The sequence below is a fragment of the Scatophagus argus genome, chromosome 5 (assembly GCF_020382885.2).
Source record: "Scatophagus argus isolate fScaArg1 chromosome 5, fScaArg1.pri, whole genome shotgun sequence".
Classification (NCBI taxonomy): domain Eukaryota; kingdom Metazoa; phylum Chordata; class Actinopteri; family Scatophagidae; genus Scatophagus; species Scatophagus argus.
This window is the reverse complement of record NC_058497.1, coordinates 4,599,278-4,619,342: the sequence shown is the minus strand read 5'-3', so window position 1 is coordinate 4,619,342 and position 20,065 is coordinate 4,599,278. Positions and strand designations below refer to the sequence as shown.

Below are 20,065 nucleotides of genomic sequence, written 5' to 3'. Positions count from 1 at the left end.
ATAGCATTTTGGTTAACTGGCACATTTACAGCAATGCTTCTTAATGTGCACTGTCTCCCTTGACACCAAAACATCAAACAGATAAATAAAAATATATTTTTCTCAGTCTGTACTTTCTTGAACTTGTAATGGAGCACTTCATATTCAGAAAAAAAAACAAACATCTAAATAATTCTTCCACCACTGCCTCTTCACTCCACAATCCTCTGTTTTAATTTGAGTGTAATTCTTACTGTGGTGAACAAGATGTACCGGAGGCAGTGGGGATATTGAGATCCAGTTAGGGGTGGCACAATTCTCCAATTCCAAGACTGGATGTGATTTTTGATTTCAATGGCACAATGTGATTCGATTTTCAATGTAAACATTTTTCTTCAGCGCTGACAGCCATGCCATTGATACACAATCACATATGAATTAGTGAAGCCCTGAAAAATATCATTTACATTTTGCAACAGCAGCTTGACTTTATCTGGTGGCTTTCTGCAGGATAGAGATGGGGAAGTTCAAACAATAATTCATCAAAATAAAGAATCCAGAGTTCAACAAAAATACCACTTCTCTGGCATTCAACAGTAGATATACAACAAAAGATAGAAATTTAGTTTGTTACAACATTCGGTTTCTCAAATCTGCCCTGAGTAAACACTCTTCCCTCTTTTCTCTGAAAATGAGCACAAACCCAACACCTCAGGTACCACTCAGGTGATCATCTACATGTACACAGTGTTATGAGGTGCAGGCTACAAGTTAACGATGTGGGAAAGTGGAGAGAAGAAAGAAAAAAATCGCTGAACCTGTTTTGATTTGATGACCGAAATTGAAAGCCCTTTTCGATGAGTTTTTGATTTAGACACCCCTATTACCTACCATTATCATATCCACATGTACAATATATAATTGGTCATATGGTTCAGTTATGCTTATCACCAACATAGGGTGCAGCATCAATATCTTATTCACATGCCTGATTTAGATCACATACACTGATCCAATCTATTTATTCAAAGAATCGAAGTCATCATCCTGTTACCAATTTTCTCTCTCTGCTCTCAGGCTTATAAAACAAATTCATCTTCCTCACCACACAGTCTTCTCTCATATGCCCATAAGGCAAAACAGACTTATTCCACTAATTCAATACGAGAAGGAGCCTCAATATTTCCAAATCCTACTTTTCCCCAATAAAATGTTGCGAAAATAATATAGAAGCTGCAACAAAGCAGACAGAGCAGCATGGGGAAAAGCGAGCCTTCACTGTTCAGCAGAGAAAATGGATGAGTCCAATCCAAAGAATAAGATAAACAGTGAAAAAAAAACAGTAGAAAATGAATGCATTAAAATAAAGTGAAAAGAGAGAGGAGGGAAACAGATGGCGGGTGAGAGAGTCGACAAAAGCAGGTTTCATTGTTCTTTCTCGTAACTTAATTAAGTCTGTGTATGTCTCCCTATCCCCCTCAGATAAATGCTGCCGCTGCCTCAGCCCGGCCTAACATTCAGTCCTTAAAGTGAGCTCCGCTGTGAGATGAAAGAGGCTCATCAGAGTGTCAGGCTTGTAAAAGGCTGAGTCATCAGCTACGGTGCACAACAACAACAACAACATCAGCAGCTCTGAAAAACAGCCGCCGTCAACCTTCAACAGTGCCATAACCAGCACGGCTGTCAACAAGTAGCACAGTGGATGGAATCACAACACTGCATCTCATCTGACACGCAACTTCAGAAGAGATGGAAATGACGCGGTGATGAACGCACAGCTGGTGTTTGCAAGACATGAAGTCCACTAAGGAGTTTTCTGTTTAAACATCTTTCTTGTTCTAAAAAAAAAAAATAAATAAAATAAGTAGAAGAATAATGACCCCAGGTACTTCTGATTGTACTTGTGCAGTTGCACATAATCACTGACAATAAGGTCGGCCATTAGGGCATCTCTTTCAGCAGAGTCAGATAAACTGGACAGTTGGATAAATCAGCCAATAGTAGCCTTTTGCAGATATATTGGTATCAGCATATACACGATATATACAAAAGTATTGGAACACATGACCACAACACCAACAGGGACTTAAATATCACATTCTAAATAAACTGACAGCTTTGCAGCTATAACAGCTTTGTGCACTGCAGTCATGCTGGAATAGAAAAGGACTTTCCCCAAACTGTTGCCACAAATTTGGAAGCATAGTATTGTCCAAAATGTCTTGGTATGCTGAAGCATTAAGATTTCCCTTCACTGGAAGTAAGGGGCCAAGCAAACCCCTGAAAAACAGCTCTATACCACACTTGAATTCAATAATAAAGAGGTGTTTTCATTTTCAGCTAACACTCTAGGTTGCAGAAAAATGCTGCATGCCTAAGGCGGTTTAAAAGTTTCTCTTTCCAATAAATTTTTTCTTTATCTTCAAACATAAGCACTAACAGAAATTCCATTGTCATCAAAAAACGTTTTTAATAATCTTATTTTGCAACTCACTTTTCTCATTGCCTCAGTCTTCAGACAAACCTATTTTTCTTGTTAGTAATTTGATAATAAGAAGTTGCCTGAGGTGTTGCTCAGTGCTTTGTTGGAAATCTACGATATAGTTTGCATTGTTCAGATACTTTTAATGTAAACTCCCAGGGTTGCTACATTCTGAAATCCCAGCAGTTCATTAAAATCTTCAATATTCTACTTAACTTTCATATAAATTAAGCACATCATGCTGGTATTTTTTTTTTAACTGTCATACATTTCAAACAAGCGGTGGTAAAACATGGCTGAAACTCTGACCAAAATCATGGAGCAAACCAAAAACCTTTTGGCTTTTACTGTGAAACAGCTGCAAGAATAGCTGACTTAGCTACCATGCTTAGCAACTTAGCAAGAAAAAAAATACCTCAAACTACATTTATGTTTATGATTTGTCAAGAAAAGAGCAAATGCTCAGTTGTAAAACAGAAACACATGAATGCTTAAACATTACAAACGGACAGGAAACAAAGAAACACGGAAAAAATGAAGTCTGTCAAAGAGAACTGAAGCACTTTGGACTACATTGTTCTTGTGTAAAAACTGCTATACAAATAGAGTTTGATTGACTGGTTGAAAAGCACATTACTGTTATATTTTATAATATTTACTGAAAAGAAAGGTAATACATATACTTTTAACATGCTTTGTGTCACTTTTTTATTTTTATTTTTATTTTATTCCAGAAGGCAAGAAGCAACAATAAATCAACACAGACTGAAGCTGAAGGAAACAGTCATATTGATTCATTTTCTGAGTGTGGGCAAAAAACTGTAGAATATTTTACTCCAATAGAAGCACTGATGATTCAGAGAAACCTAACGAGAGTAAGAAACAAATGTGTATACAGTTAATATACTGAAGAGGCTGAATCACTTCAAAGTATCTGCGTTGGATAAGAATGAAAAATATTTTTATGCAGTTCTTAAAACTGCCACAATGCCCAATAATAATGATGTGAATCTAACAAAATGTTTAGAAGAGTGAGAGCAAACAGTAAAAATGACTTTCAAGAAAACACCCAAAGAAAAAAGTAAAACACAAATTAGAGACGAAAGAAAGCGAGAATATGGAGAGCGGCGATGTTTGTGTCTTTAACTTACCGACGACAGCGTAGCCTCCTGGCACTATGGGGTAGATGGTGCCATCTGTGTGAATGCCATCTGGGAACCAGGCTGCCATGCTTTCTCCAACCAGACGACCAAAGGCTGCCCCTGAAATACACACACACACACGCAGGGAAGCAGAAGCTAGAATCAATACTGGCCTTAACACTGAGGACAGTAATTAACACGACTGTACTGAGCTACTGCTCCACAGGGACAACCATAAACAAAAATGTTATTACTCAGATAAGATAAGATAAGATAAGATGAACTTTATTGATCCTGTAGTGGGGAAATTCACTTGTCGTGGCAGCTCACAAGAACAGAAGAGTGCAAAAACAGTTACAAAAAAATATGGAGGTAAAATAAATTAACAATTTGTTTCTCACCCCAATAATTTGACGCCTGCCGGAGAAAAATGGTGATGTTTTTGAATTTTTGGCAAACTCAGCTGAAGGAATGAGTTGACTTTTTTGTGAAAATTAGATGAGAAGATTGATATCACTCTCATGTTTGTCCATTAAATATGAAGCTACAGCCCGCAGGTTGCTAGCTTAGCTTTACAGGAAAAAGCTAGCCTGGCTGTGTCTTTGTTTTTACACTTCAGTTTATAGCAATAAGCAAACAAACATGACATGTTTATTAATGAGCTTTTGAGGTGTTAGCACATTCTGTTAACTTCAAACAAAGCAAGGTCAGTTATTTTCCATTGATTTCCAGTCTAAGTACTAAGCTAAGCCAACAACTTGCTTGCTATAGCTTGACTTTGACAGACAGACTCCAGAATACTGTTGATTATCTAATACAACTCAGCAAGAGCTGACTCAATTGATCTAACACACACAGGGCCAGTTTCTTCTTACCAATGACAAACACTGGCATGAAGGCCCCGCAGGGCACAGGGATGGTGGTGGCCAGGGCAGACATCCAGAACTAAGAGAGAAAAAGGAGAGACATAAAAAGAGAGAAGACATAAAAAGAAAGAACAGAGTGGCATTTCAATTAGCTTCATAGTAGCATCGTGTGTGCCGCTAGATGATAGCCAAGTTGAATCCTCTACCAGCAGTGAGGAGGCGGTCATGCAGAGCTTATTGCTGAGGTTAGATTGAACTGTCACTTTCACTCCTCATTTGACAAAGACCCTGAAATGAACCCTGGGTAATGAGCGGGCTCCGCCGATTGGCCGACACGGCGCCAGGCGAGCGGAAGAGACTGCTAATTAGGAAAGACAAACAAAAGGGAAATGTCACCACTGACAATGTGTGAGCATTAATGTCAGGTGTGTGTGTGTGTGTGTGTGTGTGTGTGGACCTAAGTTTTATCAGAGAGTCTTGAAAGTCTTAGAAAAACAAAAAAAAACACTTAAGACAAAATGAAAACTATAATGATCAAAAAATAAGGTTTATACATACTAGTGTGGCCTCATTAGACGTCTCATTAAAATCCAGTTTAAGCTCTGCACAGCCAATGTGATATTGATTACTTGTACAGTAAATATAGAATCAATCATTACATCCTCGGATAACACCGGCAACACCAGTGTCTAGTACGTGACTGGACATTACACAAAATGTAAAGACAGCCTGAATCTTTATTTAGTCCACACAAAGACTTTTTAGTTGACTTGAATTTATGCAAATTTTTGCGGTTAGTACAGATCAAACATGTTTGAACTTCCTAAAGTTTATGGACTCCAATGAGGAAAATAAACAGACCAAAAACAATCCAGTTGTCAAATATGGGACTGATGTGAGGCAAAATTTGCTTCATACTCTATCTGCCTCAAAAGCATCACCTGATGCCAGGCTGAGAAACAGTGTCTCACTGTACGCCAAGCATCACTCACGAATGCGGCTGGAAGTGAAAACCAAAGCACAGACACGACATTATGGTTTTATGGGAGTTGCGTGCCGGACTATTTCTGAGCAGTTAGTCAACAGCTCAATTTTTTTATGTTCAGAAGAGACTCTGGGCTAACTAATTCAAGTCTTTATGCTAAGCTAAGCTAACCAGCTCCTAGCAGTGGCTGTGAGAAGTATAAACATGAGAGTTATTGATCTTCACATTCAACTCTGCAACAAAGTAAAATGTTATCGTAAAACTACTCCTTTAACACACAAAAATGTCCAAATATGCAGATTACACAGACTAACTAAATTGTTAAAGTCAAGCACACCCACACACACTGTATACTATTTTTTTTTCTGCTACATACTGTCTTTAGTCACAAAATCAAAATTTGTGTATTGTACAAGCCATTACACAAACTTCTTTGCTGTAAAATTCTCTTGGTTTCCAAATAGAGTTTTTAATTACACTCATTGTTCTGTCTCTCTCCATGCCTCCCGTTCTCTCACTTTTTTTCTGCTCCCTCTGCTCTGTCTGTCTATAGTTATCTGTAATTAAGGTTGGCTGCCATGGCAAAGTAATGGATATCCTTCTGTAACCCTACACCACCACCGTTTTCACACCCTGCTCTACACACATACGTGCGTAGGTGTTCACACACACCCACGCACACACCATGACACAAACTCAGTGACGAGAATCAGAGCTGAACGCAGCCAGCAGCCAGAGAGTAACAGACACACACCAAGCTGAATACAGAAAAGAGGCCTCATGGGACAAGGAGACACTTATGGGAATAATTCTTTAGACTTGTCTTCCTCTTCCATCTCCTGCTCTCTTATTCTTTCTCCATGGCCAGTAAAACCTTAATATGAGCTGAAAGGTTTAAAGGATCTGGGAACTCACAACATAGGCTTAACTTTATTACAGAGCCCATAAACTTGGAACTGGCCTGTGTATGTGTGGGATAGATAGTCACGCATTTAAAAAAAAAAAAACACTGAGCAGAAAACAAAACAGTTTAATCCAGGTGTAAATGTACAGTAAGCAATGAAAGCCACAGCAGACCATAAACCAGCTGCCATGCTATTCACTAAAGTCTTAACGCAACAGTAGACGATAGCAATGTGTGATCACAGCCAGTAAAAGTAATAAATTGTGTGCAAAATTATTTTGATAGGGATGAAGACACACGTGTGACTAATGCTGAATTTTGTAATTGCAGGAAAAAAACCCCAGAAAAGTATTTAAAAGAAGTTGCACTCTGAAAAGTAATTATTGCTCATGGATGTAAAGTAATGCATTCCATTTTAATGAAAGAATTCAGACCATTTTTTAATCATTTACAATGATAAAAAAGCTTTTGTCAGTTTGTCACTGTGAAAGCCAGCCAAATAATCGTTTGAAAATGGATATAAGACGTGAATAAAACATCATGAGGTTTACTAAATGTGACAAAAACTCAGCACTCACACTAAATTTAAAAAGAGCTGACAAAACTAAGTCTAGTTCTAAGTTGATTCATGGTCACTGATTAATGATGGACATCAGATGTAATGGTGTCCTTGGAAAATGTAAATCATACTGAATTTAAAAAAAATGTGTATCATGTTTGTCTGTTCATAGCCCCAAAAAGAAGTAAGTCTGTTTTTGAGAAATGGTGGGACGTTGAGGACATGAAGACGAGATGACTGAGAACACAGAAATTGTGAGTTTGGCTTTATCAAAACACAGCATTGGTGATGACAGAAACAAGACGGTCAACTGGTGGAAACTCAACCAAACACCCAGCTGTGTCTGTCTCACTCCTCACCAGATGTTGGCTGTGATGCAGTTTTATTGGTGGCTGAAAAAGACAGCATTTCCATATATTGTTTTTTCCGGTGAATGGAGATCATTACAGAAACTGCTTGGAAACGTTTTCACAAATGAAATGCATTTTAATTGGTATTACCAGAGCTAACATTAAGTGAACAAGGGAGACACATCTCCAGGAGAGCCACTATATGTGGATGACAGTGTAATCTGAACCAGATGCCTGTTTGCCCATACTAACAAGGTCGCACACACACTTGCACACAGGTGAGTGTGACAGGAAGCTGCAGTTTCCTCTCCATCCTCACAGAACAGGAGCTGTAACCATGGCAAACACACTTTTATGATGAGTGTCTGTTCGGTTACAGTTACCCATGAGTCCACCTCCAGGTGGCTCGGGGTTGCCAAGGAGATGGACTAATAGCCGCAGAAACATGATCGCCTCTGGCTGTGTGGGTTTTATATGTAATTTGCTGCTTCGAGCGTTGCAGTGCTCTGTGTTAGAGAAAGTACTCAGTGGTAATAACTACTTTGTAGTTGAAATACATCATTAGATCTGATTGAACATTTTACTTTTCAGTGAAGACTGATTATTCTAAAAAGAATTACTCATTATGTAGAGGCCTCTTTCAAGATGTTACATTAATACACACTGTAGCTACTATGATACTGGACAGTTAATATCTATACAGTAACATGTGAGCAGCTGGTTAAGGTGGAACTCATTTATACACTGATATAATAATAATAATAATTATTATTTACTTACTTATAAAACTTACTTAACATGGTTTTTGTATTGTCAAGGCATCCAGTCCAAGATGTTTTTACGGTTGAAATGCAGGTCACTAAAATTGTAGATTTTAATAGATCTTAGAAATTATATATATGTTTCACAATATATATACTGAAGCCAATTAATTGGGGGGGGGGGCAACACTACACAAATCAACCAAAGAGATAGAGATAAGCTCATTTAAGAACTGTGTTAGTTAGCCTGGGCTCGATACAAAACAATTATGAATACATTTGGATTCAAAGAAGAGAACAACTAATGGTAACATTATAGCTATTATGGTATATTCTCTACGTTCATGCTGTGCATCATATGTATACACGAAACAACATGCAGTACATGACATTTCTGTGGAGACTTCTTGGAATACTAATATTCTGCATCTGGAGCCTTGATGACCTTTGTGATAAAGCTACACTGATTTCAACATTGGACTTTGCAACCACATCTGCTTCAAAGAACCTTTCCACCACAATTTTATGCAATATAAGGGCATTCAAATGTGCAATTTTAGTCACTTTTAGAAATGATATTGTGATTGTCATAAAAATGGAAAGTGAGTTACTGTATCTTTGATTGTACTCCTGTACATCCTGATAATACATGGTTTCTACTGACTGTGTCATACTGGAGCCCAGAGAGACAGCTCAACAGCTTGACCATTTCTCTATAACATCACGGTCAAGAGCTCACTTTATCTAAATGTGCCTGACAGAATCATCATGATCTGATGTCTAACTCAATGATGTGTGTGTGTTTACCAGGTTATAGCCCTGTCCTGTCCTGCTAAGAGTTTACAAGTCCTCAGGGCCAGAGTCTGCAGCACATTTGCCATAAAGGGATTAAATCATCTGGGTAGCTTTTAAGTATGAACAGTTTTCAAACTGACATAGTGTGACAGTATAATTGATAATCAATTGTTTTCACAAGACATATTAGCATTTCCGGATATCCTTCTATATACCCTTTATTTGCTTTACTACTATTTATGTCCTTCTAGCTATGGTTATATCCTTTTCTTTGCAGCAGCAATGACTCACTTTCCCCCAGAGGAATCATTAATGTTTCATCTACTCTAATCTAATGCAATCTACTAAGTGTATATCCCACTGATGTAGTGCACAACCATCAAAATTTATGAGGATCTCCGACCTCAAACTGACATCTATAAACCGTCAGAGGTAGCAGAAGCCTAAAGGCAAGAAAAGCAGGCCAAGACTTGATAGGGTTATTGGTTTAAAACCCTGGAAGCCCTTAAAAAAGTGAAAGACCTGAAGAAGAAAACCTCTTACATGAAAACCTTCTACATTTAAATCCAATTAAAAATTACTTAATGAAACACATGAATTTTGACAGTAGCTTTAACGAGACTTATAAGTCATGGAGCTACTTTGGGGCAAAACTATTTTAGAAAAAAAACTATATTAAATTCAGACAATAAATGTCTGAGTAGACAATATGAGTAATATGTCTGCGTCCCTTTTTATTATTCTAGTTGGATTCAAACGTAACTTGGGCCCAAGCTCTGACTCATGTAACAGGAAATCTAAATCTCCCACGAATTTTATTAGAAAACATTCTGAATGAAGTGTGAGCCACAATTGGTTTTGTACAGGTACTTTATTTTACTGTCTTCACAATAGTCACAAAGGATACTTATAATGCTGGCATTGTTTCTTAGTTATTAAGAATAAAGTTGCTGCCAGTAAAATGTGCTAATTTCTGGAGGAATCTTTGATCTTTGTTCATAACGCTGAGGACTATAAACATCTTTTAAGCAAATGATTGCCAGTGTTTAGGTGGAAAGCTTGAGGTCATTGCAACAGACAAATCAGCAGAGAACGTAGACTCATTTTTTATTTCCTCACAAATTGGTCAGGACCTTTGAATTACATAAAAACTACTGGATACTATGACTCAAATCTGCCTTGAGTTTCTCCTGCAGCTAGGGCCCCAGTCTGGTTTGACAGCTGAGAAAATCAATGGTGCGCTGCCGAGGCTCGGGTAGGGTGTGATCCCATTCAAATACGCAAATTCGTTTTTAATGGTCTGCTCAGTGAGGTAGCTTTCCCTCGGCTTCTGGGCAGGGGATAGTTCTCCATATTCTAACACTTATAATGACTGATGTTTTTCAAGCGAGCAACAATTTGGAGTCTCCTATTGCAAAGTTGGTTTTCCTTTAACAATGAAGAGCTTAACCAGAGAAGTGAAAAGTAAAAATAAAAAATAAAAAATTGTGCGCCTGCTTTTGGACGAGTCATGGTCTGAAGTACATGGGAGCCAGTGGGAGCTGAGCACCCCATGGAGAGAGGACTGTCTCCCATGAAAGCAGAAAAAACATCCATGGGGGCGAAAAATGCAGGCGAAAATGTATCTATCAGTGCAATTTCTGCAGAGCTGTGTGCCTGAGATTATATTTTTAATACGTTAAGACATGAGCTGCTGAACTACTGAACTGCATCACCTACTCCTCCTCTAACACTTAGGGCTGAAACAAAGTGGCAGATCCAATAATGCAAGTTTAGTTCAGAGGCGCAGTGCCTTTCATTAAAGCAAACAGATAACCAATACATATGGTGCTTTTAGATTAATTGCAAATTTATCAAATAATTGATCAATATTAGACTGATTACCTATGGGAAATCCTTAACTTGAATTTCATCTGATTTTTCAAGTATGCATGAACATTTTCCTCATTTGTTCAATTGAACTTTTCTCACCTCTGAGTGAGGAATATTGGGCCTAGGCTGGAAGACAAAGAATAATATTTGATAAAAGTATTATTTAATAATAACCTCAAATGTATTTTTTAATTGACCATTTCCTAATTCCTGCTCACTTTATTACTGTTGCAACACCTGTCAAACTCCTTGTTCTTACATGGTACACGCAACTGAAGTACAGTGACAATGGATGCAGATTTCCAATTACAGATTGATAATTCATAGTCATTTTTGAAAAAGCAGGTCCTTGATTTCAGCCAAAGTCAGACAAAAGCAGGTTTCACATTTCTATCATCTATAACTGACTAAACTACTGTTGGTTCCAAAATTTGTTCCAACAGTCCCATCCAGGACTGGCTTCCGAACAGTAGATGTGATACCAAAATCTTTCTTTCAAATGAAGAGCCCCATATTTGAACACAGCCCCATGCTCCATGTGTCAAGTGACACAAACTCATCTTGATTTACGTTTGTTTATCAGGTGTTAATATTTCAGAAAAAAAGTTAAAACTTCTTGTGAGGAAGGTGATAAAAAGAACTAAAAGAGAGAGAACAAAAACAGAAGAACATAAGTGAGCTAGAAGGATACTCAGGTCAAGGATATTAGTTATGACGCAATGTCCAGGACATTTATACTCTATTTAATTTGTCAGTCATCTGGGAGCACCTCTGTGCTTCTGCTTGTGTCACATTCAGAGAACAGTCTATTGCCTGAGGCCCTCAGGGGACCATTAGGGGCACTCCTTCTACTCCCACTCCAATTACAGTCCTGCTAGCTCTCTGTCACTTTGACGCATGCAAACAGATAACAGAAGACTCACTCAGGCTGCAGGATACACACACACACACACACACACACACACACACCTACCTGTATTAATAAACACATTCCTCACCTAGAGCTGTTGATGTGCATATTTGCACAGCACTAAAAATAGCATTTAGCTACAAAGAATGCCAAATTAGTTTGCAGGTTTGTGCGTGTGCATGTATTTGTGTGTCTCCAGGTGTGCTAAAAAGTTACAAACACATAAAAACTTTCTCAGTGGCACTTCAGCTAACACTCTTCTTCACAACAGGTGCAGCAACCTTCACAAAGAGCTACATTTCAGCCTTCTCACTGAGTCCACATTCTGTACTAGAACACATATAATTAAAGCAGTCACACGGGCTTCATTTGCTGACATGACAACATGGTCTTCCTGACAGTAGACACTTTCCATGCACCTTTACTGGCAAGTTTAGCAACTGGAATGAGAGTCTTCCAGAAGTTTCAGCATAAAACAGAGCAACAAGACAAGATGGCTGCCATGCTGAATAAAAGAACTATTCATTATCAAGAAGGAGAGGGAGAGAGAGCAATCTCCCCTTTGAAAATCACCAGGCTGAATCCAGGAAAACCAAAGGCTGTAATTAAACAGAGTCATTACAGCCTTACTTTGAATGCTGTGAGTGTGTGTGTGTAAAAGAGAGAGTGAGTCAGTGCATGCCCACAGATAGATGTTGAGAGCAGTTTGATGAGATTTGTGCAGGTGGGTGATTAAAGTTGCAGGTGTGTGTTTTTGTCCTTATGGTGGACACATCTCACCCTGTCACATATGGCAAAAACTGCATCTGTCTTTGGTAACTCAGTACATGCACAGAAGACACAGACATCCACACACACACAGAGGTCGTCACACTGAGAGGAATGACACTGAGAGCCAACAGAACATTTCACTAAAGGGCAGGAGCATGGGGCTGAAACAAGTACAGAGGGATGAGAGAAGTGACTGCTACAGTTAAACAAGAAAAGCTGATTACGTGAAGCTGACTTTGTAAAGTCATAAAAATGGTTTAAGATGTCATTTTTTTGAAAAGAGTCAATTTCTGCCATTACTGCAGTATCCATTGTCACTCCATCACTTCTGTGCTTATATAATAATAATTGTGACACACGAGCTTCTGAACAGTGTTGATATGCACTTCACTCTATGTTTTTGCCAACATTTTGAAATGCAGGTTGCTTGGCAGTACCTTGGCTCAACTTTGTGCAGTCAACAAGTTAATCTACTTCATCAAACCATTGCAACTATTATTGGCAACAAAAGAAGACCTTTATTACGTCTTTATCCATCCACTTAGGTTTTTCCAGTCTAACTACAGAGCTACTGGGTAGGATTTGATTGTATCTGATGTTGGTGACACCTAGAGGTAGATTAAAAAACCACACTGCCAGAACGAAACAAAGACAGAAATACACATACCAGTTTTTCCTGGGATTGTTTCATTTTCCGTCAAATAAAAACTTATTCCATTAAAGCTAAAATCGCAAAATAAAAACAGAACAAATCTATGCAGCTTTAAAGTGAGAATGTGTAACTTTTGGTGGGCATATGAAGTTATGGGATAATGGTAAACGCTGAAAAGCAGCACAAAAGCAGATATGTAACAGACAGATAACAGGGAAGTGCTGTAAAGTCAGTAAAACTTCAAAACCCTCCACACAAAAGCTAAAGGTAATATAACACTGTTGAATTGGTACAATCAATTTTATTAATAACCACAAGTGCACAAGGTCTTCTAGGTGATATTCTCCTGTTTAAATCTTAATATCTTCATGGAATAAAAATTTGCACATAGCCACCAAATCACAGCAGATGTGGAACTGGGATTTGCCAGAACTGTAGACAACAAAAGAAAAAAAACCTTTGTGCCATCATTTAGGCAAAAGGCTTCTCAAATAAACATGTTTTGATGAAAAGCGCACTGACAGCTATAGCAGAAAAACTAGATTTCAAAATGCACCTGAGTGCCCAGATACTCACCTGCACACACACATGCATGCACGCACGCACACTCACACATACACAAAGGAGGTTGCTTTTCTTTCAGAGTTTACCGAGACTGAAAAGGAAGCAGGAGGAGGGGTGGAGAGAAGTTTCCTCTCATAACAGTAAAATTAATATACAGTAACTGGACAGCTTGTTTGTTCTACTGAGACCAGAAGTGCAATGGCCTGGTTACAATACTTTATATCATCAGTAAAGAGGGAGGAAGGATATAAAAAAAACAAAGAGGCTGCTGAGAGATCACTTCAGATTCAAACAAAGTGTGTGTTCAGTGTTCAGTGTCTTCATAAATCCATACCGTCTGTATGCTGGATTCTGTTCCAAGGCTTTTCATTTAACTTTTATTTTCAAACAAGACAGGTTTAGCCCATAGGTATGGTCTAGGCAGCAACACTGAGATATGAACACATGCTCTGTTGCTATTCTTTGCACATGAATCCCATCAGTTCTTTCACTCAGCATCAAAGTGCACTGAAACTTTAAATGGCCTTTTCTACCAACACAGTGAGCGGGAGATAGGCCACTTTTTTTTTTTACATGGTCTCCCTTTGTTCTTTTCCAGTGATAAGAGGAGATGGGCTCGGGTCCAATACTTCCCCATTAGCTCAGGACCAGTATTGAATAAAAAGGTCAGAAACCTCTCATTTATAATGTGCTCATGTACAGTTCACTCTCTCCTCACGACCTTCCACTGTCTTCAATGCAGCTGTAGCTATCAGCAGTATAAAGTATGAGTGGACGCCACAGAAAGAAATGGAGTGAAGGAAACATTGTGATACAATGTATAGAGGTGAAAATAAAGAGAGAATGTTACCACAGGGAAAACAGATGATGAGGAACATGAAAAATAAAAGTGACTACAGGGCTGGGTGATCAACTGCTTATCACAGTGAGAGCTGTCACAGTGTTTTGTATGCATTTACTTCAGTTATTTATTAAAATCCCATCATCTTTGTGTCGATTTTCTCGCCTACCTTCATGACAATGAAGAGAACCAGGGTGACGAAGACGTTGACCTGTGGGTGTTTCCAGGCTTGAGAGTGTCCGATGTAGTCAAACTCCTCAGCGATGCCCTGTTTGGCCCACGTCCGGTTGTCCAGTAAAGTCACAAGAGACTCCTTCTGGGTCAGCTGAAGGGCCACAGGAAATAACACCATCAATATATACAAATGTGGTTGTCCTGTTGCATTTTATTTTACTCAAGAATTTATTTTGATGCACTGAATTGATTAATTGATTCACAAAAGTTGACTTTGACTCTGTTGGCTGCATTTTCTGATTGCTTTGGCCAATGGTGGAAATTCCACTGAGGATGGTCCCCCTCACTTTTAATTTCAGTTTATTTACTCTCTGAAATCATCCTGAATACTGTAATGACTGTCCGGTCACCACAGGTCACATGAGAGGTAAAGTGAGGAGCAGAGAAATTTGCCTGTTATAGTAGTAATTTACTGATTTACTTTCCGTGACTGTTGCTACTGTACAGCTTAAACATACATGTGACTGAAATGTAAGGTTTGGTTTCTTAAATAAAAACAAACTTTGTAAAGTAAATCAATGAAACAGACATTTATTGTTATTGTTCTTATTCTTATGCTTATTCTTTAGTATTCATACAGATGAATGATGAATGAACATTTTGGGTGGCATTTTGTCTAAAGCGTTTTGCCAGCCAAACCTCTGTTGTGAAAACTGAGCCAAATCTACAGTAAAATACTGTCATAAAACAGCCATGAGAGAGCCATTAGCCATTCATATAGAAATACTGTCTGTTCAATTAAGTCCTCCAAAATGTACACAGACCCCCTTTATCTCTCCATCTAGGAATCACATCAAATCCTTCTGACTCAAGATGCAAAAGTACAAGTAAAAGTATTGGAAGATCACTGCACCTCTAAGATAGCGGATGGGGAGTGGAAGACGACAAATTTGCTTGTCACTGTTTTAAAGGTGGCATAGTACAAAGACACTGGTGCTGATAATGTCAAAGAAATGATGACTGAGGAGCATGTGAGCAAGACAGAGGGATTTAAGACACAGAACTACTGAGTGAGCTCCTCAGAGAAGGCCTCTAAGCGGAGCTGGTCAGTGTAGGCAGATTTAGAGCTTCAGAAGCCTGACTCAGCCTCTCATTAGGTACCAAAAGCAACAAACTGAGTGTGAGCATCTGATATAGGCTACCTTTGGGGACATGTTTCAGACTCAAGACCAGTTAACTAATGAAGACTGCATCCCTGTTCGGAAAACAGATGATTTGGGGGTCAGTGGTTAAGATTAGAGTTAGGCAAGTGGTGGTTATGGTTAAGGAAAGACTCCAGGAAATGAAGCTATGGCTATTTAAAGGGGTGTGTGTGTTTAGGGCTTGAGGATACATAGAACTTTCCATTTCTAATCCTGATAATTAGAGAGATGAAAGGGGTGAAATTGGAGAGAAGTCTCACACACACACACACACACACACACACACACACAAACGCTCATGAGTCATCCCTGGAGCAAAGGACAGTATGCTCACACAAGTCTCCAGTGTACATAGAGGACACACACAAACACAATCAGTGCTGTGAGCTTTAAAAATCACACAAAAAGACATCAACGTTAATCAGGCTGCTATGAAACAATATAATGATCTAAATTGGTTCATTACACAGCTGCTCTGTGCAGAGACATAAAGACCACAACCAAAACAATAAGTCATGAAAAAAATAAAAATCAAGCACAGAAGGTGAATTTTCAAGTAAGTAAAAGTTGACTTGATGTGTTAAATCTTGTTGCTGCAGACTGAACATGTAACAGATACTATGTTGACAGTTGAAGGTCCATAATGTTACGGGCTTCCTTATACTTTCACCAACATTAATGGCTGCAGTGCAGTGTGTATGAAAAATTAATGTACATGTGTTGAGTGGGTGTGCAGAGCCTACCTTGCCAGCCATAAATTGTCCAAAGCCAGGAGGAAACGTCAGTGTGGAAACAAGTAAAGTGACCAGTGCAGGATACAGCAGACGTCTGAGAGAAAAAGAAGGACAAATAAAAGGGAGAGGACAGACAGAGGGTGTAAGATAAGAAAAACAAAACAAAAACAATCAATATCAGGCACAATTAAATGGGCTTGTTGGCAAAGACACGTTTTCCTCCATCACAGCGTAAAATACTGCAGATTCAGTTAACATCAATACATGAAATCAATTACAGCATTGACATTAACACTGTTCACAGTGTGTAAACAAGCGAGTTAACACACCAGTCATTAATGCTGTCATTATTAATGTCACTGCGGCAAGGTTTCAGACGAAAGAAAAAACAGTGGAGTCATAGTCACACCATAAGTCATGCTGTGTGTCAGTGCGTGTTCATCATCAAACCCTCAATAATCTCATAAACTACCTGTAGGTGATCACATGTGCAGCATATGGAAAGTGCATGTTTCTTATTAATTTAACTTATATTTGTGTGGAGTAGCATTGTTTGTATTGGGCAGCGATGACCAGTTGACAGAACACGTACATTTAATCTGTAGGCTGGTGTATGCGATCGCCTTAATGCCAACAAATGCAAGACTTAATAAACACACGTATATCTTTTGGGACACTGGAAGCAGAACATTTTTTTGAGTGAAACAATTATGACAAAATAGCTGTTGATTATTTTTTCCTCAATCGACCATTCTATTAATCAGTTCAGCTCTAGTTGTTACGATAAGTAAATTCACTACAAATGATCTCAGAGAATGTTTACAGTAGACTCTGCTCTCAGCGTAGATGGCTACACAAATCACCACTCCACCAACAATCCTCTCATATAGAAGGGAACTGATCACTGAAATCATTTATTACCTCACAATAATTGGCTGTCACATCACGGTGTGTTAGACAAGTATTTAGATGTTAGTTTTGAGTAAAATTACTGTGGGACTGAATTAAGTTAAAGTATAGAGGTACTCTGAGCAAAAGTACTTAAAACAGCAAAAGTAAAAGTACTTAAGTAAAAGCATGGTGTGAGCTTATCAGAACTACACGCAGTAATGCTGGTTAATTAAATCAATAATAATTCATATTCCATACATGTATCTTATGCGTTGCATGAGGAATCTTTATTTGAAAAGAAATAACACTGAAGTACATGTACATCTGAAATATACCTCAGTTACTCAGACTGTTTGTATGTACAGAATTTGAGCAAATGTATGTACTGTAGTTACTTTCCACCCCTGCTTTGGCTTACTTCTTCATGAGGAATCTGTTGATGGCCTTCTGTTTCCTGATGAACTGGACAATCAGTCTGTTCAGGTAGACAAACAAAGCCCCACCAAATCCACTGGCAATACTGCAGAGAGAGACACACACATCAGTGTGAGTTGGAGGTACACTATTTAGACAAAAGTATCTAGACACACAAAGCATCATTTATAACATTTTTCTCTTGGTGAACACCTCCATTGTTGTTCCCAGTGCATCTGGCCACAGTAAAATACTGTGAGTCTGGACTTGCCTGGAGGTTAAGGTATGCTGATAGATGCAAATCTTGTTCAGTTGAGTCATATTTACAGTAGATACAATCCACACACTGGACTGAGGCACAAAAATCAAACAGGAAGGGAGGAAAAGATAACAGAACCCATTGGAGGACACGTGGGTAGGATATACCATAGTTACAGGCAAGGCAGACAGAGAGACAACCAGAGGGAGAAACTGAATGGAAAAATATACGAGCAGGGAATTACAACCAAAAGAAAGAGAGAGAGAGAGGGATGTGTGGGGGAGGCAGAGCAGAAAAAGAGGTTTACATAAGCATTCATTTAAAAGCTCAGTGGGAGCCCTCTCTATAAGAGTAAGAGAGAAAGAAAGGTAGAGAGAAGGAGAACAGAATCCGACAGCTATGCAGACATCCTAATGCTTATATATTTATCTTGCTGCATTATTAACTGTGCCAAATATCTCTGAATAAATAATGAACAGGATGATGAGGGAGTTTTGACCCGTTGTGCAATGGAGGAAAACACTGCATGTGTGCTTTTATATGTTCTTTGTATCTGTTCCAGATACAAAGAACCAAATGACCTCTCTCTTTCAGGGTCAGGATTTGGCTTAATGGTTAAGATGAGAATGAGGGTTAGGGTATCATTATAGGCTGGCACCGGGTTAAGGGGTATTTTCAGGTAAAGGTTGCTGAGCCAATGCAATAAAACAGATGAATATAAGGGCTGAGAAACACACATGCACACACGAATTGGAAAAGCATTCATTTTAATTTATGAACCATTTCTCATTTATTTAAATATCATCATCTCACATTTTCTTGTTTACCTTTTTTCATGTGGCTGACACTTTAATTCAGGGTCACACTAATAAGTTCATTTAAAAGATCAATAGTGCTACCAATCATAAAACAACTGGGACAAAACAAATGTATTATAAAGATTCCACGCTTTATTATTGCTTAAGTCCTCGAAACTGGACCTCCAAAAGGTGAGCTACATACAAAATGAAACAATGAACATTTCGAAATATTTGTCAAACAGCTGGACCATTTATACATTTAGATTTGATTATATATTCGAGACCTGTTTTGTTAAAATTTTCATCCTCAGTAGGAACCAGTGGGCCACAGACAGAACCGAGAAGGCAGAGGGACAGAGAGACAGATCAACGCTTTGTTGGTTTTGGTCTTGACCAGCCAACAAAAATAATAATACTGTTAACCTTATTCTTCAAGTTCTGGAGTTTTTTGTTTTTTTAATCAATAGCAACACTATACTGTATTCCAGTGTTTTGTTTGTACTGTATCGCATACTCTACTAGCATGTACCTGTAAAAAGCACAGAGGTGACAAGACTTACATTCCTGCTGATGGTTTCACACTATGCTTCTGACTGACAGCTGGTGGCATAGTACTGCTGATGCAGACATGGATGTAAACAGCTCACGCTTTGAAACATTTAAAAAAAAATGAACTTGATATGGTTTTATGAGGAAAGGAAGGTGTTTGTCAGGCCTCGGGGACACACATGCTGAAAAACAGCACATGTAAACAAAGCTTTGATTGTTTAGAAGTTAACTCCACAGAGCTCACGGACATTTTTCAAACCTGAAAAACCATTTGTTGCAACCACAACACGAAATAGTACGATGCATCTGTTGTGAAGGTGTGGATAATAACCAATTATGGCCAGCTTATTTATGTTTGTGTAGTGACATACAATGCATTCCCACTAACAGTTCCCTGTATGGTATGTAGTTATACAGTATGTTTTGTGTCCAGGAGTCATTGTATTTCAGCCTCATTGTGTCCCAGTGATCCTCACTCCTAAAGCCTGAAGGCGTAAACACTCAGTAGAATAATGTGTGACTCTTCAAAGTCATGCCCTTGGCTACGTGCTGCACAGAACAAACTCTTTCTGGCCTAGTTGACTGAGATACTGACCGACTTTCCCCGCT

At 38.6% G+C, this 20,065-nt stretch overlaps 1 protein-coding gene across 3 annotated transcripts in view; it reads right to left on the bottom strand.

The window, feature by feature from the left end:
• Window positions 1–20,065, bottom strand: part of clcn2c (chloride channel 2c) — a 135,652-nt gene that overhangs the window by 38,087 nt on the left and 77,500 nt on the right. For all 3 annotated transcript variants that reach the window (XM_046388449.1, XM_046388451.1, XM_046388452.1), the window contains exons 10-14: window positions 17,853–17,954; window positions 16,553–16,637; window positions 14,603–14,758; window positions 4,479–4,548; window positions 3,613–3,723 (exon numbers count right to left, since the gene is read on the bottom strand). In XM_046388449.1, coding sequence (XP_046244405.1) covers window positions 3,613–3,723; window positions 4,479–4,548; window positions 14,603–14,758; window positions 16,553–16,637; window positions 17,853–17,954 — 524 coding nt within the window. The remainder of the gene's footprint in view (window positions 1–3,612; window positions 3,724–4,478; window positions 4,549–14,602; window positions 14,759–16,552; window positions 16,638–17,852; window positions 17,955–20,065) is intronic.